Source organism: Arvicola amphibius, chromosome 8, assembly GCF_903992535.2.
Source record: "Arvicola amphibius chromosome 8, mArvAmp1.2, whole genome shotgun sequence".
NCBI classification, from domain to species: domain Eukaryota; kingdom Metazoa; phylum Chordata; class Mammalia; order Rodentia; family Cricetidae; genus Arvicola; species Arvicola amphibius.
In genome coordinates this window covers 4,557,909-4,584,815 of record NC_052054.1, presented here as the reverse complement: position 1 = coordinate 4,584,815, position 26,907 = coordinate 4,557,909, and the positions used below count along the sequence as shown (strand labels likewise).

General features: G+C 46.3%; 1 protein-coding gene across 1 annotated transcript in view; it reads right to left on the bottom strand.

Annotated features, from left to right (window-relative positions):
- Pde10a (phosphodiesterase 10A) overlaps positions 1 to 26,907 on the bottom strand; it is a 196,122-nt gene that overhangs the window by 89,296 nt on the left and 79,919 nt on the right. Inside the window, exon 2 of the mRNA XM_038340678.1 lies at positions 3,402 to 3,530. Coding sequence (XP_038196606.1) covers positions 3,402 to 3,530 — 129 coding nt within the window. The remainder of the gene's footprint in view (positions 1 to 3,401; positions 3,531 to 26,907) is intronic.

Sequence of the window (26,907 nt, the reverse complement as noted above, 5' to 3'; positions counted from 1 at the left end):
ACACACTGATGCCTCTCAGCTGCACATAACAAAATGTTATACATTTGAAATGGTCAAGGGGTCACCTCCATCCAAGAGCCCCTTTCTCTCCCCTTCTCCAATCAGATGTCCCTGACTACAAACCAACTGCATAGACAGACTATGCTGTCAGACCTCCGAAAAGAAAACAATGAATCCCAACTTTCTCCTATGTGTTAGTCTAGTGATCTTTTAACCTGCCCTGGAAACCTCAGCAGAGCTCAACATACCATTGCCTACAAGTTGCCTCGAGGGATTGAAAATATGTACAAGTTGGCCCTTCTAATTCAAAAATCCAGCTGTGGATTTCCAAAACAAGTGTAAAGTCCATGCAAATATTTTACACACACACACACACACACACACACACACACAAAGAGGGAGAGACAGGGAGATGGAGATAGAGAGAGACAGGGAGAGGGAAAGAGACAACAACAAAACCTGAGACACGTATGGTACCTGGTCCCACACAGTTGGCAGAAATGATAGCCAACATTCTGGTACAATTCACTCCCTTAGGCAACTTTCAAATGAGCTTGGGAAGTATTTGCCTGGTACAAGTAGGGCAAGTGACCACAAGCTGACCGGAACCACAGGGCCAATAACCAGCCAGCTCCCTACTTCTGCCTCTGCACCATGCCTTCCCAAATGCCATGATGGGACTCTGCGCCTCGGAACCGAGAGCCTGATGAATACTTCCTTCTACACGCTGGTTTTGTTCAAGGCATTTCTCCACAGCAGCAGAAAGCAACTGATGCCACAGGTGTGTGCATGATGCCACAGGTGTGTGCGTGTCTTTCTGTGATATGTGCACAAGACTATAGGTGTGTCCTCGGAGGCCAGTGACGCTGAATCCCCTGGAGCTAGAGCAGATGGCTGTGAGCGACCATGTGGGTGCTGGGAGCCAACTTCGGTTCTGCAAGAGCAGTTCTTGCTATTAACCACTGAGCCCTTTTTAAAATGTGCAGAGTTAGCTTACATAACAACATGAAAGTTGGTATAAATTCTCATTTGTAAGAACTAAACTTAATTTCAAGTTCTGTGCTGCAAGTGTGATGTCAGTTTGACACACGCTGGCATCATCTGGGATGAGGGACTCTCAACCGATAACATTCCTCCACAAGATCTGGTGGTAAGCACGATTGTAGTACATTTTCCTCCCCAACTTGCTTGTGGTCAAGGAGTTTCACCACAGCAATGGAAACTCTAAGACATGTTCCACAAGTATCATGTTTCTGTGTTACACTATGCCTTATTACATAGCAAATTTAAATAGGCATTGTGTGTGTGTGTGTGTGTGTGTGTGTGTGTGTGTGTGTGTGTGTGTGGTGCTGGAGATCTGGACTTAAATCCACATGCTTAGTGGCAGGCACTCGCGCAGGGCTGAGCTGTCCTCCCCGCCCCAAAATGGGCACCATTAGCCAGGCTGCCCCTCAAGGCTCAGCCACCTAAGACTGCTCTCAGTCTCTGGTTCACCCTAATGGAAGATGCTGCTTAAACTTTGCTCTTAACCATCGATGACAGGGTTGTCCTGAGAGGAAAATGCTGATCTCTGATTTATCCCTATACTTCTTCCTCTCAAATCACGTGCTCACACACACACTCATGCTTGTAGACACTGAACAAATCACTGCAGTTGCTTCGAAGACTGATTCATATCTCAGGGTACAAGCTCTCCCTGGCAAATATTTGTCATCATTATGATATGTTCAGAAACTATAAAATCTTACTCAGAGCACGGGAATTGCCTATATTTCTACCACATCTTTAAAAGACTCACGTTTCTATGTTAGACAGAAGTTAGAATGCTTATCGCACTAAGAGAACCACCCCAGAATAGCTATGTTGGTGTTTGTAATGCAAAAGTTTCTTGAGTGGAATTAATTGTGCCTATGAGGACAACGTGCACAAATATGGGAGTCCAAATTTGGTCAGATGGCAAATCTAGCCATCTAGAAACACAGGAAAGTGACCCTGCAATATTCAAAGGAAACACAACCATGTTGACTCAGTTTGAGGGGAAATGTATTCGACCTCTCAGTCCTTTGGAGTCTACTCTTCCATTTTCACAAATAGAGCCGCTTTTATTTTCTATTATTTGAACTGCAAAGGTGACTGATTAATTTAAAAGATAAATATATTTCTGTGAATAAGAGAGAAACACACAAAGGGAGTCCCCCCCTAAAATGATATTCTGCATAAATTTTAATGCAATATGCCCCAAATTCCAGGAATCCAAATATTTTTATGTATTTTTTTCCGCTCTCAGTTTCATGCATGCACATAGTGAATTCTGGTCCTTCTCAGGCCTCTTCCACTGGAACCCCATCTCTAGCCAGCCTGTCTTTGTTGTGTGACCCACTGAGCTTACATGGGGCAACTTGGGTGACCGCTGGGGGGTTATTTACCAGCACATAGGCAGCTCACCAAAGAATCGGACATGTAAAACAGTTCTTTTGTCTTTCTCACCTTTCTGCATTGCTTCTAAAAGGGCCATCCTCATTTTACTACTGGAGGCCCCATTCTGTTAGCATCTGTGACTAGGAAGAAGGGAAGGACCAAAGAGAAGCCAGCAAGGTGCTCTCAGATTGCACCCTGTAGAGTGGAGCATCTAGAGATAGGAACACAAACTATGCTTTTCTAATCAACATTAATCACTGGCATGGTCTGCATACAGACAGTGGTCCCTGGGCCAACAAAGAGCTGTACTGGGTGTGCTGTGACCCATCAGGTAGCAGGGCCTGTGAGAGGCCCCACAGCCACTGGAGCACACATGGAGCCCGAGTGGAACCTCGGCCTCCCCCTCAATCTCTCTTCCCAGCTGGTGGTGTGAGCTTTTCACTTGGACACACATCCCTGCCACTGCCATCCGCTGTGATAGCCAGAGGCCAAACGCGGTGGGGCTATCAGATCCTGAACTGGAAACAAATTCATGTTTTCTCTTTTTTTAGTTCATAGCCTGAGACATCGCAATGCAGTGACTGAACGCTGACTAGTACAACAAATGCTAAAAAAATTCCCAGCAGTTGTTTGCCAAGTGCTTTTTAATTAATGATTTTTCTCTCATATTCATTTAGCTCCTCTAACAATGTTATCTTTAAAAAAAAATCCAGAAATAAATTATAAACCTCTATTTCATATTTTGTTTTCTTCTTTTTGTCTTGTTTTTTGAAGACAGGGTTTCTCTGTATAGCCCTGGCTGTCCTAGACTAGCTCTGTAAACCAGACTGGCCTCGAACTCACAGAGATCCACCTGCCTCTGCCTCCCGAGTGCTGTGATTAAACACGTTTTGTTTTCTAAAGCATGCTGTCCCATCATGAGCTAGGAAGGCTTGGGGTGAGATGTGCGGACACTTGGCGCGAGCCAGCTCGCGGCGTCTTACCTTCAACTTTGTTGTTTTTCCTCTTCAGCCACTTCTCTACGGTCTCGGCGCTCACGCTTTCGGAAACAAACTCATCTAAGACCTGGGGGTGGAGAGAGAGGTAGGCCTTCACTTTCTCATCCGTCAAACCTGCAAAGGAATTGCAAAGAATAAAATTCACCCATGCGGCGACTTCAAACAGGAGACACGCGGTGTACCGACCCATTGTGCTAGGAGTTAGGAAGTTCCCTCTGCTGCAGGGAGCCAGGACGAAAGGGCAAAGCTTTGGAAGCACACGGACAATGGGTAATGATACTTAAAGGTGCCGCAAAACGTCACCTGCTTATGTCTGCACGCTAAGGTGGCATTTTATGTTATGACCACAAGAAAAGAGTAAGGCTAAGGACTGTGAACTCAGAACTTGATATCTGAAGTGGTAGATGGTAAGTCACACCAAGTAGCTGTTCCCCCGCTGTCAGTTCTGGGGGCCCCTGAGCCAGACGGTGCCTTTCTACTGTATGTTAGGTTGCATGAAGCACTTACACTGAGTTAAGCTCTACCAGCTAAACCTGGCAAGGCATCATGCATGGGTGCCAGTGACTGGATAAACATGGTCGTCGCTGTTCGTATTGCTGTCAACTCAAATTCCTCCCTTTCCACGGAGGCACTAGAGCCGGTGGTCCAGCCAGCGTCACTTCAGAGTGCTCTTGTCACTTCTCCATCGTTACCGATGAAGTTTCTGTCCAACGAAAACTGATGGCTACAATTTCATATATTTTCATATCAAAAATGCAAAGTGGCATCCTTTTTAGATTGAAAGAATCCCAAACACAAGCTGGGTGTGAAAATTGCTGTCGCTACACCTGTTCACTGAGATTTCATGAGCGGTCATCCGCGGGAATGGCTGGATGACAGCACTGACAGACAGTGACTTTGACATAAAGGAGAAGGAAACTAAGTCTAATTCTATCCCTGCAGAGAGTAGGCCACGCATTTCCACAAAGCAGAGAATCCACACGTGTTAATTAATTCTGCTGAGCACTCGAATCACAGCTGTGAGGATCTTACAGCAGAACAGGGTCACTGGGAAGGCAGATGGCTTCTTTCAAAGAAATCATTCTCTAAACAGCTGACTGCAACACACACAACACACACAGCACACGAGAGAGGAGGAGACCCATTGTATTCTCTGCACAGAGCAAAGGACACATAACAACACACAGCACATGAGAGAAGAAGGGAGACCCATCGTATTCTCTGCACAGGGAAAAGGACACATACAACACACACAACACATGAGAGGGGGAAGGCGACCCATCATATTCTGCACAGGGCAAAGGGCACACACAACACACACAGCAAATGAGAGAAGAAGGGAGACCCATTGTATTCTCTGCAGAGGGCTAAAGGACACCTCTGGAACAGAATCTGACTTAAAACTTACTATAAGATACTAAAGACAAAAGGCTGGTCAGAGTGGAGTGCTCACCTGGCATGGCAAGGCACACCACTAGGTACAGAAAGAATCGGGTACTGGCGTGAAGGTGATAGGATGGGGTGTTGGAGGGAGGAGAGAGCCACTTGTTGGTTCCTGGCTGCCCGGCTAGCTTAGACCGGAAATAATCACACAGAAACTGTACTAATTAAATCACTGCTTGGCCCATTAGCTCTAGCTTCTTATTGGCTAACTCTTACATTAATTTAACCATTTTTATTCATCTGTATGTTGCCATGTGGCTGTGGCTTACCAGATAAAGTTCCCAGCGTCTGTCTCCAGCGGTTCCGTGGCTTCTCTTTAACTCTGCCCTTCTTCCTCCCAGCATTCAGCCTAGCTTTTCCCACCTAGTTCTGTTTTTCCCTGTCATAGGCTCAAAGCAGTTCTTTATTCATTAACCAATAAAAGCAACGTACAGACAGAAGGACCTCCCACACCAATGGGGACCTTGTGGGAGATAGCTGATATGAAGATAAAACTCCTTTTTCTTACTCCCTTCCACCAAGTTGATGGCAGATTTCATCGTCTTCATGCTAATGTTCCAGATGCCCATGACTTCTGTGTTCTTGTTACCCACCCACCAGGATGCCCACACTGTGAGCCAAGAATCTTAACACATTTCCCATCTCTGGTCTTTGTATATTCCTCTATGACCTCAAGAAGGAGCATTCTGTGAGGCTAAAGTAGTCACCCTCCCAGTTTTTTCTGAAGAAAATTTTACCTCTCAGGTCCCCTTCCCTATGTCCCAGAAAGCCAGGCTGCAGAGACTGCTGTAACTTGGGCTCCTTGCTATTTCAGCACATTATAGCTATGTCCTGTTTGCAAACTGTATATTACATAAAGGACCTGTGTCCAAAATATCCTCTTAAAAGTCAACCATAAGCAAACAGCTAGTCTTTAAAAATAGACTCAATATAGAACAAACCTCTTAACAAAGAAGATGTGAATATCACAGATAAACACAAAAAAGGTACTAATTGGTCATTAGTGAGCTGAAGGTAACGTGAAAACAAGACTCAGCTACATAGTTATTACCATGGCTAAAGTCCAAAACCCCCAGAGCACTAATTGTTGGTGTGGAGCAGAGCATCAGTCCTTGCTCTCTGCTGGTCAGCATCCAAGCAGTTTTGAAAGATGGCTTATTAGTTTATTATCACATTTTTTTAAAAGTTGTCCTGTATAACACAATAACAATAATATCCCTCATAGTCAATATGGCCCAACTCACATGGAAACCTGTGTCCCCATAAAGACCTGCATGTGGACAGTTTGTAAATGGCCTTCTTCCATAATCTGCTAATTCTGGAGGCATGTGAGCTCCCTTCTAGGGAGTGAAGACACAGATAAGCTGTGTACATAACTAAATGTTAGTTCGTGATAAGAAGAAATGATGAGAAGCCAGGAAAAGACCTAGATGAGCCGTAACAGGGAGATAAGCTATTGTTGAGAGCTGCAGATCCCTGGCCCCTTGACTTTCTCAGACCCTTTGCCTGCTGGAGTGAACTGAGCAAAACACCTGTGCCTGCAGCTGCTCTGAGCACAAGACCCTGACGGCTGGCTTGTAGGACTGCAGCTGAAAGATCCCAAGAGCTGGGCGTGGCTAAGGATTCATATATAAGCTTTCCCTGAGCACAATAAAGTTGGCATTGGCATTCTTGTATCAAGTATGACCCGTGTCCACGTCTCTCTCTGTGTGTCTCTGTCTATGTGTATTTAAGTCTACAGCTTAGTTCCCGGCTTGAGTACCGGTCCTGTAGTGACACAGGAGCTACAGGACTGCCAGTTTTGACAGGACTATTCAGGTTTTTACAAGCTACACTACAGGGCCATACATTAAACAGTTGCAGATATGCAACACAAGAAGAAAAAAGAAAAAGGAGGAGGAGGAAGAAGAAAGAACGGAGGAGGAGGAAGAAGTCAACTAGGGTAAATAGGAAAAGATCAGTAATTGTCTGAAGTGTCTCAGTTCAGAAAAAATGGAGGGAAGCTGACTGGGTGAAACACAGATTTCATGGGGCCAAGAAATTATTCTCTGATACTATGGCAGTGAACATTGATACTACACAATTTGTCAAAACCCAGAGAACCTAATGGCACAATGAATAACATGGAGACACATGTCATTGTCCACAGATAAGAAGGCTGGGGGTAGATGGTGGACTTTGACAAAAAGAAGGATGTTGGCCCCTGTGGTGAGTCTCACGCCATGGGCAATCCACTTGCTCTTTATTCGCAAAACGGTGTGATCACTGTGTGTGTAAGGGATGGGAGATTTGTCCTTGAGGACACATCCCATTAGGTCACAAACACACCCACTAGAATAGTTACCTCTCAGTTTAGACATCAACGAGATACACATTTAGATTCAAATCAAACACAGTTTTAAGTGCTTCTTCATAACAACTTCTCGTTTGAATAAAGGAATCTACGCATGTGCTAAGGGTTGAGCTGTATCTGACTGTATCCAATGGAAGATTCCTAAGAGCTGTGATAATGTAACTTTGGTAAGAACTGCATTAATGTTAACTTTGGTAAGAGCTGTGTTAGTGTAACTTTGGTAAGAGCTGTGATAATGTAACTTTAGATTTGAAGCTCCGTGCTTACTTTCTAGGAAAAGCACTGCTTTCTCAATCCTCACTCCATACTGTGCCTGTATCAAGAGCTCAGGGACAGACACACACAGTAGATGTCTAGCCCGCCCTTCTGCTCCTGTCACACTTTGGGCCCAGGACACTGTACTACAGACCCAAGCACTCCCATCACTCGCTCTTCCCCACAACCAAGATTCTTGCATCACAAATTAGGCACCAGATCCACAGGCTATAGGTCCCAACCTCAGCTTTTAATCCTTTCTCTGAAATATCCTAACTGCCCCGATGTATTAACTCCCTCTGTGTTCAATCCATGCATGTATCAACAGAATGTAACATAAACCACTGTCCCTCCCAAAAGCATCGTCCACATGCGAGGCAAATTCAACAATACTATTTCCCACTCTTAAACATTGTACCACAGAAGCTCAGTCCCTGAAGGTCAGCCTGGCTGTGAGAGCTGAGATGCATAGCCTGTGACAAACGCACGAAGAGGTGTAGATGTTCCATATGGAGAACACTCAAACATCATTCTGCTTTGGCTCAGTGCTGTGTAGTTTGGGGGTCTCAGATCTGGTTTTAGTTTCTCCATGTTTAACTCCAACAATTGAGAGCAGAATTAACAATCTGGCAATCTTCAGACAGATGTCTTGTGACACAGTCCAAAGCTGCAGCACCCTTCCTAGGCAGGTAGCTCATTCTTCCACAACAGGTTTGCTGTTGGGGGACTTCTTACAGCCTGTGAACCCCGGCTGTGTAAGGACACAAGAGCTGAGTGCATACACAAATTTATGTAAAAATTCTAATTAGTGTCAGAAGGCAGTTCCGAAGTACACACCAGAAATAATTTTCCTTAATATGAACTGCAAGATAAATGAGTAATGCAAGCATATTAACGCAAAATTTGTCAAACACAAAAATCAGTTACATCTGTTCTGAGAATTCCAAATCCTATTTCATCCACCTTTTCCTTCCCGGGTCTTCCTTTGTTGGCATCCACACTCCTGCTACTTGAATGGCTTCCCTGCATAAAGGATAAAGCAGCTAAATACCATTTGCTACTAACACATGATCACTTCTGGTGCAGTTGGCATGCAGGAATATGTTCCACGTGCAGACAGTGGGATACAACCATCTACTGACTCTGTTAGGCCTCTGAGAATTACGTGTCTGGTGCTCAGCAAACACTCCACGCGAGTCACAGTCCCCAGTGTACAATAAGGACAGAAGTGCAGAGGTGTGGCATCCTTAGATGATTGTTCTCTTGGCCACCGAGACAATAACAGGGTCAGAACAAAGACAGCCTATCAGCCCGTTCACAAAGCCCAACTGTGGCCTGCCTCTTTGGACTCTCTTCCTTCTGCGACCACGAGTTTTCAGGACTGCTCCTGGCCAGTACCACCTCTGATGTGAAGTCATTCTCCAACCAGATTACAAACTGAAAAACCTGTGGCCAGGGCGTGGGAGGGAAGGGTTAACAGGAAGTCTCTACTTCACAAGACTCGCCCTGGTCTAATCTGGGGGTGAGGAGAGGTCAGAAAAAACAGCACCACTTCCCCATGGTTCTTCCTCCTTTTAGCTCCAGTATACTGAGCCCTCACACTCACGGTCATGGTGCTATCTGCCTGACCCCTCCTCACCCTGCCTCTGCCTAAGCGAGGCATTCAGACCAGACGCGACTTGACCACAGACCTCTCCCTGACCATACCCTCAGTGCTGAGGCATCACGTCCGGGGCCACAGTGATGTCCCAGAGTATCATGCTCACACTGCTCCTGCTGTCCAGTGACATCTCCACAAAACTGTGGGTGCAGTAACTAGTAACTAGTCTCAGTCTCCACATAGCAGGTATCTTGAAGAGTCCCAGCAGGCCTGAGAAGGCCCTCTCAGAACAGCTGCTCACAGAGTCGACCTTGGCTGGGATGTACGGACAAGGCTTCAAAGGCACGTACAGATAAATAAAGGCCAAGTCGCTGGATGACAGCAGGGCCTGTGTCACCAGCCTTCTTTCTAAAAGTGTGAAATTTGGGAGGGCATAGGCAGAGGGTTTATATGATATATTATGACCAAAGCCCCAGTAAACAGTCTGAGTATTGAATCTCCACCATGCTCCCCTGGCAGTCCACAACACACATCACAAGCTCGTAATGGAGGAACTGAGAGTTCCCCAGGTGACTCCAAGAGCAAAGGCTCTTGGCAGCATGAGCCAGCTGTCCCCTGGACGTTGGTGACACACATCTCTCCTCTGCCCTCTGGCTATACTGACTCTCAGAGATTCCAAGCGCAGCTGAGAGGAAGGACTCGTGCAAGTCAACTTGTCTTGAGCACAACCGTGTGCTGAGTCCCATGACTCACACTAGTGACTCCAAGATCAAGGGTCTTTCTAGAGGCCGCGGCACTCAGACTGTCATCCTCGGCGAAGAAATCAGTGAGTAACTCTTGTCTTGTGAGTTAGCAGAGGAGTGGGGAAGCAGCAGCACAGTACAGTGCCGGCTGGAAACTGCCCCCTTCCATGAGATGCCAGATGCAACCTGGAACCCATGCCCTCAGTGAGTGCTGGGTTGAGGGAGTCTTCTCCATGCCCCGCTGCTCCTACCTCAATTACGACTGCTCAGCCTCGATGAGACTTTTTATCCCCTGCATGCATTTCCTTTCTGTTCCTGCACAAAGCTCCATGTGAAGTTGTCTGGCAAAGTAGTAACTTCGTACTGTGAAGACCCAGCAACATTGTAACGTTCTCCATCCACCACAGGGTACCAGCTCTGCAGAAGTGCCCTCAATGGACTTCCTGTCCTGATAAATGGTTGTGGCTGGAGGGGTTTATGCCACAGTTCCTTCTCAATGCTTGTCACATACAGGAGTGGATTAATGGGCTCTGAGCGTGTTTCAGAGTTGTTTTAAAAGTCTTATACAGGAATGAGCACGCAGCAGCCCTGAGGTTATAGACGAAAGGACACCAGAAACGATGCTGTCTCTGTGACAATGGAGAAAAGCAGGAAGCAAAGCTAAGACAAAGGTCCTGTCATACTAAGGCTTGTCTCTCACAAATCCCCACTGTCAAAACGTTCTCATTCTACACAAGCACGTCCTCCCAACGGGGGCTGGGCCCAGGCTCAGTGCCGACCCCAGTATAGTGTGCTGTTGGTGTTGGGACCTCTCACCCCTCTGCATTAGCAGCCTGCAGGCCGCACAGCTTCAAAGACATTGCCTCCAGTGTCCATTATTTACAATTTGCATTTGCCAAAGACACCTCCCACATGGCCCCTCCCACACCACCACCGGGGGAAGCAATCAAAGTCATTTTAGGATCTCTAGCTACAAACTTTTCACTTACGATTTATGATAAAGAAGGAGACAGTTTTCTGATTTTTGAGAAAACTCCTAAGAGTAAGATTAAGCCCAAAATATTTTAGACACAGGAAGTCTAGAGTGGGGAGGATTTACACCCCTATTTTTCAGCTCACATTTACAGTAACCTGTGGCAGACTGAGGACTCTTCATCAGCAGACATTTGCTCAAAAACAGGCCACACTTCCGAGAAGGCCACTCCCAACCTCACTGTATCCGTCACACAGCACAGGTGAAACAGGTATGCAGATCTGAGCACGTACTATGCAACTGATTGACAGCTCTATCCAGAAACTGAAATGTTCCTTTCGCTAGGAAAACTCAGGCTGCTGTTTCAAAGCAATAACCATTTTCAAGAAACCCGTATCTAGTGATACGCTAGCATCTAAGAGCATTTTAGAATAGCTCATGTTTCAAATGCAGTCACGAGTGCCTGAGACCTGTCAATCACAGAAGCGACCCGACTAACCATTGCATTAGCCTGACGGACAGCTAGTCCATGTGAGAATGTCCAGCGGTATCAGCCAGGGAGGGGAGCCCAGGACTATGGTGACAGCCACTGGAGGGACAGTGAATGTGTGCTGAGGAGACAAACCCGAGGCTGATGGGTAAGCCAGCATGACAGCTCTGCCTGCCTGGATGAAGTAGTTGGAGAGTCAGAGCAGGTGGGAACCACACAGTAGAGTCTAGCAGGCCTGAACAGGGCTCCTCCTGGCTGAAGGTAACTTGGCTCAAATGGTTACCAAACTGAAACCGTTAGTTTGGCAGAAACAGTCTCTAAACTAGCATCGGATCAATTCTACATTGACATGACACATGTATTGATAATGATAGTCACAAAGTCAAGATCAAATATGCAGCCATATTCAAATGATTGGACACGATGCCCCAAACACAGGACAATGGCCTTTGAAATGCAATGTGATGGAACACTCTCAAACACACATTACACCTCAACTACCACATGGGCAGTGAACTTGTGGGCACGGCACATGTGCCTGCTGCCAAGAGGAATAGCAACCTTGCCTGTCGGTCAAATCTCGTCTGCACTTAAAGCGGCAAGAACGCTGCTTTTCCATCATTGTCACCTCAGACAATGCTCCGGATGGGCAGCGCTTGAGGAAGGGTCTCTTCAAAGGTATTTAATAAATCCTCCCTACAGAGACAAAATTGTACAGTCTTATACCATGTTTTAAGATCACATTAAAATACTTTACAGAGCAAAGAAGCAAAAATGGGTTGCATGTAATTTAATGTAGAGTGGGGGAGGGAAGAAGAGGAAAACTGGAGAAAGAAAGGAGACGCCCTCCAAAAAGAGCGTCATAAAAATATGCAGATAGACTCATAAATGTAAAACATAGCCATGCATGGTTTTAACATTAAATTTAGAAAGAAAAGTGGACTAACAGCCATCATTTCTATGGGCATTTACAACCTGGATCAAATGATTACTTAAGAAGTCCGACCTGAGCTGGGATGATAGCTCGCTGGGCAAAGAGCTGGCCACACGAGCACAAGGAACTGAGCTGGGATGACGAGGACTCATGGCTGTGAGTGACACACACCTGTAATTCCAGCACTAGGTAATGAGGCAGGAGAAGGCGGGGCCTTGCTGGGCACCCTTCTAGCCAATCAGCAGTGAGCTGCAAGTTCATGGAGAGACAAATATTGAAAACTGAACTGGAGTTGACTCTGAAGACAGCAGATGAGGAAGCCTGACCTCCACGGAAACACACCTACCAACACATGTACACACAGATGAGGAGCCCTGACCTCCATGGAAACACACCTACCAATACATGTACACAAAGATGAGGAGCCCTGATCTCCATGGAAACACACCTACTAACACATGTACACACAGATGAGGAGCCCTGGCCCTGAGGGACAGGTGTCAACATCCATGTGTACACAGATAAGAGAAAAAAGCTTCATCTCCACTTTCGTTCCTTTAAAGTCCACGGAGCCCTAGAAGGGAAAGCCCCACACCCTTTCATTGCGTATTCCCAGGAACAACCTCTTCGCTTGTTAAAAATTGAAAAGACTTGACTGACATATCTGAAACAAAGAAAATCACAATTATGAAAATTTCAGGATGAGCTGAAATTATTTTTTCCAGAAAACTTGGGAAACACACCTTTTTCCACACATGGCAGCACATGCCTGTAACCCCGTGCTGGGAAGCTGACTGGGACTGAAAAGTTTGAGGCCACTGTATGATACATTAGGCCAGTGAGGGTTCTACTGCAAGACCCAGTCTCACAAAGAGGGCTGGAGGGGATGCAGAGGGAGGATGCAGAGGGAAAGGGGGAGAAGGGGGGAGATGAAAAGAAAACACACTTTCTTAAAATGTCTGATCATAAAGTCATCCAGAAATGTTATTTTTTAGAATTAATATATGAAATAATGTTACTATTCACACCTCTTTGACTCAGTGTTTGGCTTATAAATCATGCTGAGGCCTGACAATCAGGCATATACCATGCCTTAGGATGAATAAGAATTAAAAACACACTATCAATAAATAGATGAACACACCGCAAGGCTGATAAGGGCACACGAGATACTTTTTTTTTCTCTGCCACACAAACACCTTACAGAACAGCTCTACTCTGTCTTCTGCTTCCAGGTACAGGCTCTGTCACTGCCAGGGCAGACCGACAGCAGGCGTGGCCCACACAGTGACGGCAGCAAAACTGAGGTCACAGGCTAAGCAGAGCAGGCCGGCAAACTCCCAAAGCCAGACCCCAGGCACCTGCTTGCTGTAGCTACGCCCCAATTTCCACAGTCTCCCCAGAACAGCACCAGCTGAGGGGCAAGCGTCGAATGAGTCCGAAGGAGATCATCTACGTCAGACCACACTCTCAGGAACACAAGCATGTTGAGGCAAACTGTTCTCAAGGCTGAGACCCTACCAGTAAATGTCTGCTTAGCAACCTTCTGCAAACCAATCACTTTGTGGTCGGTGCTCAGCTTACAGCAACATGTTCCTAGCTTCATCTAAGTCTCTTGAATGCAGTCTGAGCCTCGCAAAGGATGCCCTGACCAACTAAACACAGTAAGCTCTATGCCAAAGGTGACTCTAGGTGGGATAGTGACCAATGATGACAGAACTGGACAGCAAATACCAGAGGCTCTGAAGGGAAAGAAAACAGGCTGGGTTTAGACCTGCTGAACCTTGGCTATCGGCATGGAAACTTCTATGGTATAGGGAACACACATCTGCAGCGCAGAAGGAATCACCACACTGGGAACAGCTGGAGAGTTAAATGAGGGTTAAGCATAAGGGCCTCAGGCATCCATCGAGAGCCTGGACAAGGAAGCTTGCATCTGCACCGTGAGTACTAGGGCCTCGAAAGCCCGCCAGCCTAAGGAGCACCTCAACAAGCTATGCGCTTAGCTGCAGATCCTCTGACCTCCACAAACACCTGCACAGGCAAGTGTGCCAGCATGCATGCCCCTGGTGTGATGTGTGGTGTGTGTGTGTGTGTGTGTGTGTGGTGTGGTGTGTGTGTGTGTGTGTGTGGTGTGGTGTGGTGTGTGTGTGTATGTGTGTGTATGTGTGTGTGTATGTGTGTGTGTGTGTGTGTGTGTGTGTGAGTGTGAGTGTGTGTGTGTGTGTGCGTGTGTCCACTAAAATGGCTGGGATTGCCTAAGGACACTTCATCCCCAACAATTCAGCAAAGACAATGTAAATTCCCACGTTCGCCCGACACTATGTTTTCAGAAATCCTAACCGACAATTATATTGCATATCATCCCATCTGAAAAAGTTTAAGTCTCTCTAGGAAAATTCAAAGCAAGTATATTTCTTTAATAAAATTACAGATAGTCTTTTGAATGCTACAGCTCCCGAGCTTCAGGGCTAGCATGCCACACGTTAGTGTTCCACAACTACTTCGGATGCAGAGTTTCCCATAGACCCCTATTTCACAGAAGAGAGCAGGGAGGCAGAAAGAGTTCAAACATGAGGAACAGAACAGAAATTCAATTGTTGACCTAAAAGTGGTTATTCCTACTCTTTGGGATTAAAGAGATAAGAAGAGACTTGTTATAATGTTCTCTCCCCCCCCAACACGTGCACACACACACACATTTGTCAACAGGGTATGCTAAGCCCACATGTAAACATAGACATGCACACAAACATAATGATCGTGTCTTTTGAAGACAGAAAAATGAACAGGTTAAGTTATTTGATACATATACAGCCTTTCTAGACTGTTTTCTGGATCTATAAAATTATAATTATCATCTACATCATAGGTTCCATTAAATTTAGAAATGATGCATGAAAAAGTAATGACTCAAAATCACAGCTACACTTAAGATATAAATGGAGACCTGTAATATATATGTGTGTGTGTATGTGTGTGTGCACATATATGAATGGACACACACACAAACACACACACCTCCCACTTGGAGATTCAAGGTGTTTAAACAAAAGGACCTAGACACCCAGTAAATACACATCTCCAAGCTTCAATCCTTGGCTGAAATCTCTCCCAAGAATCCTTAAACGTAAGTCCCCAATTTAAGCTCTTCCTGGAGGCCAAGTGTTTAGAGCCTGATTGTCCAATAGATTTTTCAAGGACGCGACACCCAAGAAGAACAAACAACTCATCAGAGTGTCTAGAGCTACAGAGGAGTCCCCAGTCTCGAGAGCCGGCATTTGCTCCTTATGCCACAAAGGACCAGGCAGTGGGGGAAGATGCTCTGGGCCTGTTTCTTGGCCTTTCGTCTAAGCCCCAATGAGAACCAGGCCAGCGGGACCCTTGCACAGCCTGATGGGACACAGTGAAATGACCCAGAGGTCACCTTCATAAAACAGACACTTCAGAAGTAAATTCGCTATAAAACCTTGCACAGAGCCTATTCGGATCTCGTAATTGAAAACAACGCTTACAGCTGCTCACTCTGGCTCGTGCCCACGTGCCCCACGTGCCCCACATGCGGCAGTTACAGCTAGTGTAGACAAGCTTTGTCCTCACCAAGTCTTGCAAAGCAGATGAGCCCCCGGTGCAAGCAAGAGCCACATCCTTGGCGTGATTTTAACAGGTTGCCATTTCATTAGACATATCTACTCGACAAATTAAAAATGAAAATCCCACATAGTGAAACAACTGAGCAGAAGCCCATGGGCATTTCATAGATCATTATTGTGTCCTCCGTTTATAGATTAGGAATCTGTAACATAAGGCAAGGTTTCCGCACAGCCGGGCAGAATTAACTATCCCTCCCCAACCTCCTTAATAATTAATTACAGCACGGACGGGGGCCTAGGTTTGATGCTCAGCCCCCAGGAAAACAAAACAAAAAAAGGTGTGTGTGTGTGTGTGTGTGTGTGTGTGTGTGTGTGTGTGTGTGTGTGTGAGAGAGAGAGAGAGAGAGAGAGAGAGAGAGAGAGAGAGAGAGAGGAGGTGGCAGCAGCTAGAATTAAGCTTGCAGCTTGCAGTAACAGGTTTCCCAGGTTTCCGACAGCAGGTCAAAGTTCTCCACAACATCACAGCACAGCATCTACTGAGAGCCAGGGAGACACGGAGAAAGGAAAACAGAAAGGGCAGACTTCCGCTCTGAAGTACACCAGAATGACTGCCTTCAGCTCAGACTCCAGGTTTCAGAAAGCGCTGTGTGTGGAAATCCTAAGGCTACGATGTCAGCGCATCCCATGGCTGGACCACCCACATCCTGTGGTCACAGGTGAGAGTCAGTGGAGAGAACACAGCACCAGTCAGCACGAAGGGAGCCTCAGAAATCACTGCAGACCAGGCTATGTAAGCGACAGGGAGCGAGATGAGAGTGGGACCTGGGGAGACACTCTCTAAAACAGTCTGGCTATAGGAGAGACTTGAGCCGTCTTCAGCCCCTCGGTGATGGTCAGGGGACCTGTGGAGTGCATTGGGACTGGTTGAGAATACTATGTCACTATCTCAGGACAAGTGCTTTAGTTTAGGGCCAAAGGTTGCACAGAAGTGTGTGTGTGTGTGTGTGTGTGCTCGCATGTGTTTTAAACTAAAAGATCATTTAAATTAAATGGTTTTTTTAACCTCCCAGATACTTTAAAAAGCTCCTTGGGAAGAAGTTACAATGACTCTGATTATAACATTTAGACCTAAGAGAACAATCAGAAGTCAACTCAGGCAAAGCAAGGATTTTAAAGCCCCTTGTTCTTCCAAAGCCCACAGTCTGAAAGAAGGCAGAGTGTATTCTCAGGCTGGGACCCTGGTGTCTGCTTTCTAGGGTGGCAAGCCGACTTTGTTCTCCTTGCCTGGGTTGAGCCCTCTAAGGGCTACCTAAGAACAGACATTGGGTGCCACCTGCTTCACCCAACTCAGAATCCCCAGGCTAGTAGGTGCCTAAGAAAAAAATCTTTGGGAAGACTGGAGAGTTGGTTCAGTGAGTAAGTGTGCTCTTCCATAGTACAGGATTTGGCTCCCAGCACCCACATTAAACTGCATATAACCCCAGCTCCAGGAACCAGCACCCACTTCTGACCCCGGAAGTCACACACAGACTTGTGATAGACATACATAAGTTAGGAAATAAAAAGTAAGTATATTTCTAAAAACACTGAAAGGCCAAAAAGAAAAAAAAATCCACTCTTGCCCATGGGTTGACTGTAGATGAAGGACAGGGCAGACACTGGAGACCTGGGGAAGGGGTGTAGTGTGTTTCATTTTCATTTTAATAAATAAAACTTGCCTGAATATCAGAGAGTAAAACAGCCCCACTGGTCAGCCTTACAGACCAGGCAGTACTAACACACACCTTTAAGCCCAGTAGCCACACTAGTTGCCATAGAAATCAGGCAGTGCATGCCTTTAATCCCAGCCCTAGAGAATATAAAATGGGAGGAGACAGCTCACAGACACAGTCTCAATCTGAGATTCCTGGAGACAGGATCGCCATTTCAGAATGAGGTCGAGGTAAGAGCCAGTGGCTGATTGTTTTGCTTTTTGGATCTTCAGGTTGAACCCCAATTTCTCTCTCTGAATTTTTATTAATCGTGCTTCAAAGAGGTAAAAAGAGAGACTGACTAGTGGTGGGACTCTGGATACAGGGGTGGAGTGGGGGGAATGGAGGGAGAGAGAAAGCCCCGCCCACGCCTTGAGGCCCCACACTTGCTCAGGAATTACTCCTGAGAATTTAAACTGACAAATGCTCTCTTTAGCTTCAGTGAGGACAGGAAGTGGAAGCTACAGCAGAGAAGAAAAGAATTCGACTCAGTTCACTGTTCATTTTCCACTCCTCTTTCTCACAGAAAATGATGAAGGTTTGGAATGTCCCCACGTGTGCGTGCGTGCATGCGTGCGTGCGTGCGTGCGTGCGTGTGTGTGTGTGTGTGTGTCTGTGTCTGTGTGTGTGCACCTGTGCATCTATGTGTATATATCCCTATGTATGTGTGTGTATCTGTGCATGTGTTTGTGTGTATTTGTGTGTGTATCTGTGTCTGTGTGTGTGCACCTGTGCATCTATGTGTATATATCCCTATGTATGTGTGTGTATCTGTGCATATGTGTTTGTGTGTATTTGTATGTGTATCTGTGTCTGTGTGTGTGCATCTGTGCATCTATGTGTGTATATATCTATGTATGTGTGTGTATCTGTGTATGTGTTTGTGTGTATGTGTATCTGTATGTGTATCTGTGTCCATGTGTGTGCGTGTGTGCATTTATGTGTGTATATCCCTATGTATGTGTGTGTATCTGTGTATGTGTGTTTGTGTGTATCTGTATATGTGTGTATATCTGTGTGTGTATCTGTGTTTGTGTGTTTGTGGGTGTATCTGTATATGTGTCTGTGTGTGTGCATCTATGTGTGTATATCCCTATGTATATGTGTGTATCTGTGTCTGTGTGTGTGCATTTATGTGTGTATATCTCTATGTATGTGTATGTATCTCTGTATGTGTGTTTGTGTGTATCTGTATATGCGTGTAGATCTGTGTGTGTATCTGTGTTTGTGGGTGTGTGGGTGTGTAGTTCAGAAGCCTATGGACAACCAGGGAATCTTCCTGTCTCACCCCCCCGCCCCGTGCTGGGATTAAGGCATGTGCCACACTTGGGGGTAGAGCTCAGGTTCTCATTCTGGCAGGGCAAGTGTTGTACTGACTGCGTCATCTTCTCTCAGATATGCGAAGACGTGTATACCAACACACTAGCTCAACAACAGGAAACTAATGGAGACTTAAGAGACCTTACAGGACAAAGACAGAATTTAAAAGTTACTTTATGAAACAGTTTACAAAACAGATCAGAAAACTCATTAAACAAATAAACAGCTACAACCTACAGCAAGAAATAACACTGCAGAAAATCGGTTGTTCACAGTCAAAACAACTTTCCATCTCGTGTATAAGGAAGACCGTGCTGACTGCTCACAGACGCTTATGGGAATTCTCTGTCTGTGCGAAAGCACTAGGCTTCACATGCAAAGCTTAAGTCAACTGCCTTCTGCACACTCGGAAATAAGGGAAACGAGAGGCAAGGGTAAGTGGAAACCAGCAGGTCACTGGTCAAATAACTAGATGTTACAGGAAGCTGACAAACACCTTAGCACCAAAGAGAACAGGAACTGAGAGGCAAGGGTCTCTGGACAGCTGCAGCAGCAAGTGCTCACGGGAAACAGCAGCCATGTCCGAAGTTGAAGACAACTATGTTACAAGTGGCTGCGGTTGGGAAGTTGTTTTGACTGTGAACAACCTATTCTCTGTAGTGTTATTTCTTGCTGTAGGTTGTAGCTGTTTATTTGTTTAATGAGTTTTCTGATGTTTTGTAAACTGTTTCACAAAGTAACTTTTAAATTCCGTCTTTGTCCTGTAAGGTCTCTTAAGTCTCCATTAGTTTCCTGTTGTTGAGTTAGTAGTGTGTTGGTAGACACGTCTTCGCATATCTGAGAGAAGATGACGCAGTCAGTACAACACTTGCCCTGCCAGAATGAGAACCTGAGTTCCATCCCCAAGCTCCTCCTTCTTCCCTTAAATTGCCTCTGTCAGGGATTTTGGTCATAGATATGGAAAGCTAATTAATGCAACAGTCAACTTCTCTGAATAAAGCACGGAGCCAAGCACCAGGAAAGGGCATGCTTAAAGTACTGAAAAAAAAATTCCTAATCAAAAATTCTGTATCTAGTCAAACCGTCCTTACGGAAGTGAAGGCAAAGCAGGGCAGTGGTGGTGCACACCTTTAATCCCAGAACTCAGAAGGCAGAGGCAGGAGAATCTCTGCGAGTGTAAGGTCAGTCTGGCCTACTAGAGATAGTTCCAGGACAGGCTAAAAGCTACAGAGAAACCCAGTCTAGAAAAAATCAAAAACAAAGAAAGTGAAGTCAAAGTGTAATAAACCACCCAAGGCAACCCTAATACAACCAAAGCAAAAAGGGGAAACAAGTATAAATTACGCAGTGTCGAAACGGAAGAAACTTTGTATGAATGACATAAAAAGCTACAGACTAGGTGCACTTACCTACAAAGGATCTGAATCCAGAATATACAATGAACTTGAAAAATAATCCACAGAAGACATACATGACAATTAATATATGGTCGAGACTTGAAGAGACACGTCCACAAAATATGACACATAGGAAGCACACAAAAGCCATTAGCACATGGGAAACTGGAAAATCAGAGCCACTGTGAGATGCCGCTCCAAACATCAGAACTGATTTCACAAGTGGCCACCTGTCAATCAAGCAGGGCTACTGGACCTCTCAGATCCCCACGATGCCGCCACTCTGGTGTTCTGAAGAAATTACCCAGGACCTAGCAATGCCACTCCTAAGAAATGAAAACAGACGATTATTAAAATTAGGATGAGAACATTTAACACAGCTCTGTTAGGAACAACCTGGAGTCCTTCAGCACTGGGCTGAGAGGAGTCCAGCGGATGCCACTGAGCAGACCCAGACACAGGCTAACACATGCAACTTCACGGATGGCACTCTACAGCAGCCCAATACATGAGAGCAGCCAGGCTCAGTACATGACACAATCCTGGTTCCACTCACAGGCTTTCCAGAAAAGACAGAACTATGACGACAGAGAAGCATCAGGGGTCGTGGGCTGGAGGAGGACACCTGTCACGATAAAAGACATCTCCTTGGGATGGGAGAATTACTTTACTTTGTGCCTATGGTGGCTATGTGAAACCCAACATGTTAAAGCCTAAGTCATACATGTAAACACACATGTACAACATGTTTTCATGTCTTCATTCTCATCAGGAACAGAAACTAAAGGGGGTCGCCCACATTCAGCATAGTGCCGGTAGAGAGACGCAGCGCCATGCAGTGGGTACACTTAGACTGTGGGGGGTTCTGAGGCCAGGTCTGAATTGTTTGTTAGAACTGTTCTGGCTCACAAGAGGACCCTGCTTTTCACATTTCTCTGTCCCACCTACTGAACACCGCCATTCTGAACAGCAATGCAGTTTACTGACTGATCAGACAGGCAGGGTCATTTGGTTGAATACTGGCGCTCGTCAGAGTAAGAGGAGAGCTTCCTCTTCAGATCCAAATCATCTGACTGGCATCTTAACTAATGAATGGGCAGCTCATAGCTGACTGAGATCGTGATGAGTCAGGAACCTAGTGACCCCAGGGCATTACCACCCTGTTCCACCACCTGACCCCCAGCTGCTCCCAAAAGTTTCACCAAGTCAAAACACAAATTAATGCGAAGTCTGACAAACCAGGCTTAGGTCTGAAAGACTGTGTCTGGGTTCACAGAATATTCTAGAAAAGTTATTTGTACAGTGAATAATTACACATCAAATTTATCTTCTTAACCATTTTCATCCTAAAAATAAATTCATGTTTTCCTGGAAGTATTCTGAAAAAAAAAAAAGAAAAATCTAAAGCTAAATATTTGAAAAGATTAAGATCTGTCATAGAATAACCAGCATAATAAAGTCATGGCAGTCTTGCTCACTGAGGGTTTCTTCTGAGACATAGCGCATGAGGCACTTCTCCCTGGGGAGAGACACCTGCACCCTCGCATACACCCGGATGGTTACAGTGCCCCCTGGACACAGTCAGCAGTGATATATGTGGCTATCCAGCAGACATTTGTGCTGGTAGGGGTGCATCTGTAATAACAAGAAGCACAGCTAGCAGGAAGCCAGAGGTCACCAGATGCTGCTGGTCACCAGATGGCATGTGCTCTGCATGCACATGTGTACCATCCCATGATCCAAGGCAGGTCTGTCTACACCAGCATCACCAGGAGCTGGTGAGATCAACCGCACAACATGATCAACCACAGAAGATGCTAAGAGCCATAGCGTATTTTTAATTCATTGGGAAGGAAAAGTAGTGACTTCATATACTCATGAACCTTATCTTACATATATGATCTTGGTATGCTACAGATTCTCTACAGACAGAGAGGGCTGATGTGAGCACAAGAACAAGGAGAAGGAAGGTAATGGTAGCATTGGCTCCGGAAGCAGCTGTGTATCAGCGAAGGTGCATCGGCGATAATCCACGAAACGGGAGGCTAGCCCCGATGCATCTGAGTGCTTCTGTGTGCCCAGCGTCCCAGGCATCCTAAGACAGCTAAGGTCCAGCTTCTGTTCTCAACACATCGCCTCTCCTTTTCGGTAACCAGGGGGCTTTGTTACAATAAGCCTTGCTTTTCAGTCAGGGCAGTGAAGACTCTGGGGTTAACCTACTTCATGGTACGTGGCAACTCACCCTCTGGACGGACGCAGAACAGAAAGCACTGGATGGGTATTCTGTGTTAGCCAGGAAAGCGCGGTTGCTCACAGGCTAGTCACTTACAGAGGACCCAGCTCTGTTGGGGAGAGTGCAATCTTTACAGCATTTAATCCTCCCCCTCCCCCATCTCCACTCCTCTCTGTCCTCCTCTCTCCTGGTGACTCCTGTTTCTTCACTCTGCGAGTCAGAGGCCTAAGCGCAGAATAAAAATGTTCTCCAAGGTCAAATAATTAGTAAGAGTTCAAGAGCTTAAAACCCGGACAGCTTGCCTGGCGTGGCCTGGCCTGGTAGCTTTACAAACATGTAAGCCATAGGTTGAAACTAGGAGGTTATAGACCTTTCAGTCCAAACAACACAACTCGGGTTATCAAAAGCACACAGCAGGCATGCAGAAAGAGTCTCCCCGTCATGTGCTGGCTGACTGTTTGCTCACTACTTCCACTGGATCAAGATGGGGCAGAAGTGGGGTGGACTGGGGGTGCCCTCTATGATGGCTAACAGATAAGAGACTATTAGAAGCCAGGGAACTTAAAGGCACCGTGTGCTAGCTATACGAGAAATAAAGTGTTGAACTGCCCCTACAGTCTTCACCAAAGGGTCCAGAACCTGGTGAGGAAGTCAGAAACATTGGTGTGGAAAGCCAGCATGTAGGGAGCGCATAGGGGGCATGAAGGAAGAGGTGACCTTTGAACTGGCTCTAGAGAACCAATGAGAGAGCTGAGAGCTGGGTGAGAAGAAGGCTGGCCTCTGGCAAAGGCAACGGACTTGGCCAAGGCCTGGAGATGGAGGCCAGAAAATGCTCCCAGGAGAGCTGACTCACGGTAGTGCTGAGCAAAATGGCAGGGAAAAGCTTCTAGAGAACAAAGCACCTGAGGAGCCCAGAGTTGCTTGGTCTGAGAAGCTGTACACAGCTGCTACAATCCATACCTAAGGACAACACAATAGGACTGAACGTGGGAAACTCAGCCAGCCAGAAGCGAGCAGCACCCCACACGGGGTTGAACGTGGGAAACTCAGCCAGGCAGAAGCACGCAGCACCCCCACACGGGGTTGGGACAAAGGGGGCTTTGTACCTCAACCTTGTAGCAGGGCCTTGGCATATTGGAGAAATGTTTGTCATCTACTATAGATGATCCCAAAGATAGCCCCCAAGCCAAGCATTCCACCCCTCCAAAATGCTTTGTACATCTATGAGGTCATCCAGACAACTATACCAGAAAAACAGACAGACAGACAGACAGACTGTCAAACAGACAGAACACATACCTGGAAGTATCCAAATATTCATCAATAACTGAACCAATGATACCTTAGAGTGTTTACACAATGGGACACCTACTGCACAGGGCAATCCTATGAAGGACACACACTTGTACAGAAAAAAAAAGAATGAGGCAATGCGTAAACACTGCGGAACTGTGACGCGCTGGGGCAGGGTGTCGAAGAAGGCCAGCATCGGGGCTTTGGGAAGCACTATCATCAGGCCTCCAACCAGGAAGTTAGGGCTCAGCAGTAAGTGCTAGAATCCAATCGGCTTCCATGACTAGGTTTAACTGGTTTTAAGAAGAGTCACGCATAGGTCCAAAACTACTCAGAAAAACTGGCCTATTTCGAGAAAAGTTTATCATCCTCTGTATGCCTTCAAGCACGCCGACGCTGCTGGCACAGTGCCTCTGTTTGCGCTCTCCTCCCCGTAGGTGTCTGGTCGCCACGCCACTATGAAAGCATTTCAATCTCCCAGAGCCTGGGCACACTCATAACGAGACTTTTAAGGAAAAGAACTCCGTTCATTAACTTTTCCTCCGTTAGACACGAGTCCTGAGACAAAAAACCCAAACTCATGTGGCTCCCAAGTCAAAGCTAAATCCTAGATCCTACCCATCCCTCCCTCTTCGATTTGATCTTACTATTAATGAGCTATTTATCCACTTGGACCTCAGCCTAATTCTCCCAGAGCCAGGCCTCTGTCTTGCTAACCCCTGCCCATCACAGAGTGTCAGTCAGCAAGGTCCCTTAAGGAATTAGCATTAGGTCCACCGCCCTCAAACGACCAGGCTGTCAGGAAACAAAGGCAATTGCTAGGTCACTGGACGGGTGTACTCCAAAAACCTGAAGCGCTTTCTGGAAAGAAAAAACTTAAAAACGGAAAACAAAATAACACAACAACCAGAACCTTGTTCTGATGTCTGCAGGGTTGCAGCCACTAAGCCCATCAACAAAAGTCGGGATCAAGTGCCTGAAAACTGGCCACACCCAAGAAGCAATAGGCGTTCAATACAAACAACTCTGTGGACCTTGAAAGCAGCAACACAAGTTTAAAATGTAAATTAGCTAACTAGGTAATTATATATTGGTTACAAATTAAAATTATAAGTCAACTTTATTATTAAAATCTCACACACTTTCCAAACTGTCATCTTTGACTCTTAGCTTTTTTTGAGATAGGGTCGCAAAACCCTTGGATTTATCATGTGGCCAAGTCAGGCCTTGAATTCCCGACTCCCTAACGTCTACCTCTGGAGGGGGGAGGAGTCAGGATTACAGGTGTGCACACCTCACCCAGCCCTTGCTTCACAGTCTGTCTCTGCTGGACAATGCTAGCAGGGAACACATTTCGCCTGATATCCCCCCTTCTCTTTGACGACTGAAATGCATAGCGAACTAACTGTCCACACAGCTGAAACCCTTGGTCCTGTGTTCCTCGCGGAGAAATCCATTCATCTTTCTTCTTCCTTGGCCAAGAATGAAACCAGGACTGTGTGACTGCTGGGCGAGCAGATTCCAGCTGCTCCACCTGCTTCTCTACTGACGTCACTGTGTTTGATTGACTCTGCTGCGATTTGAATGTTCCGTCCTTGAAAATGCATATGTTAAAACCTAATTTCCGAGGAAGGTAATCGGGAGGGGGCCTCCACGGGTGATTTGTCGTGGATAAGACCATGCGCTTATCAGAGAAGTCTCACAGCGCAACAAGAAGGCAGCATCTCTGAATGGAGCAGGTCCTCACAAGGCACGGAGTCTGCCAGTTCCTGCCCTTGGACTTCCTGGCTCCAGGCGACAAGAAAGAAATGTTTGTTCGTCAGTCCCTGAGTCCAAGGTTACTTTGTTACAGCTGCTCACATGAACTAAGCCTGACCAAAACTGTACAAGCAGAGCCAACACCCCTCTGGACTAGGCAGAGGGGATTTTTATCACTGTTCCCTAAGGCTTCATGGAGGAGTCAGCCCACCGGATTATAATGAGCCCTAGTGGTAGATAGGACAGTTACTCTTATTCCCTTTCCTGATGGAAGTCCTCACACAGTTTTCCCATCACACAGTGATCTGCCCAAGACCATGCATCGATCACTGGCAGAGCCTGGTTTGTGGGCACATCACAGAGGGTTTCAGAATGAGCGAGTACTCTCCCCTCCTGTGGTTGCTGTAACAGGATTGCCACTTACTGTTCCAGCTGAAAACAATGGAAGCCATTTTCTCACAGTGATGGGGGCTCTGAGAGGAATCCAGTCCTTGACCTGGGGCCAAAACTTTCACCTCTGCAGCCACTGCTGCTCCTCTAAGGCACAACCTACAGCCTCTCTCTCGGATGGTCCCAGCTGAAGACCCTACGGTTGGCCGCATTTGCCAAGGTCCTTTTCCAAGCAGGAGCACTCACGCTCACGGATTCTGCATTTAGGACCTAAGCACATCTTTTGATGGGGTGCTCAGCTCAGCCCTCTCCCGCTCTAAGCAGTGGAGAGCTATCCTCCTCTTTCTGCTCTAAGCAGTGGAGAGCTATCCTCCTCTTTACAGTCTCTGGCCTTTGTCCCTAGGAGCAGCTGCTTTTTTAAAAATCAGACAAAACAAAAATGAAAACTGCATAGGATGATTAATAACAATTTGGTGTTGGGCTGGAACCACCTTCAGATTTATACTTTAGCCCAAAGACACTGGGCTCTTCTCAAACAGAACAGCTCATAGAGAGCCCGGCAAGTGGCATCCGGTAGCTAACATTCCGAACTACCTAACAGCAACTCTGTACTGTTATAAAGTCTCCTAGTATTATAAAAGAGCACGGCAATCAGCTTACTGTGACTGCAGACTCCGGTCCATGAGCCATCCTAAGGGGCGAGGGGGTCACTCGGCACAAGGTAGTTTTCATTTTAAAAACACCTTTTAACATGTGCACAAACTGGGCAAGTGGGTGGGCCCCTCATCAGGATTCTAGCTGGCACCACAAGTCAGCAGGACGGTGGCAATGCCGAGCCATGGATAAGAAGGAGCCAGACCCCCTCCGGTGCCTCACAACCATCACCTGGTCACCAGGACAGACCTCAGTTCTGGCAGGCTTCTTCCCTCCAATGCTGCCAGCAGACACGCCTGCAACATGAATAA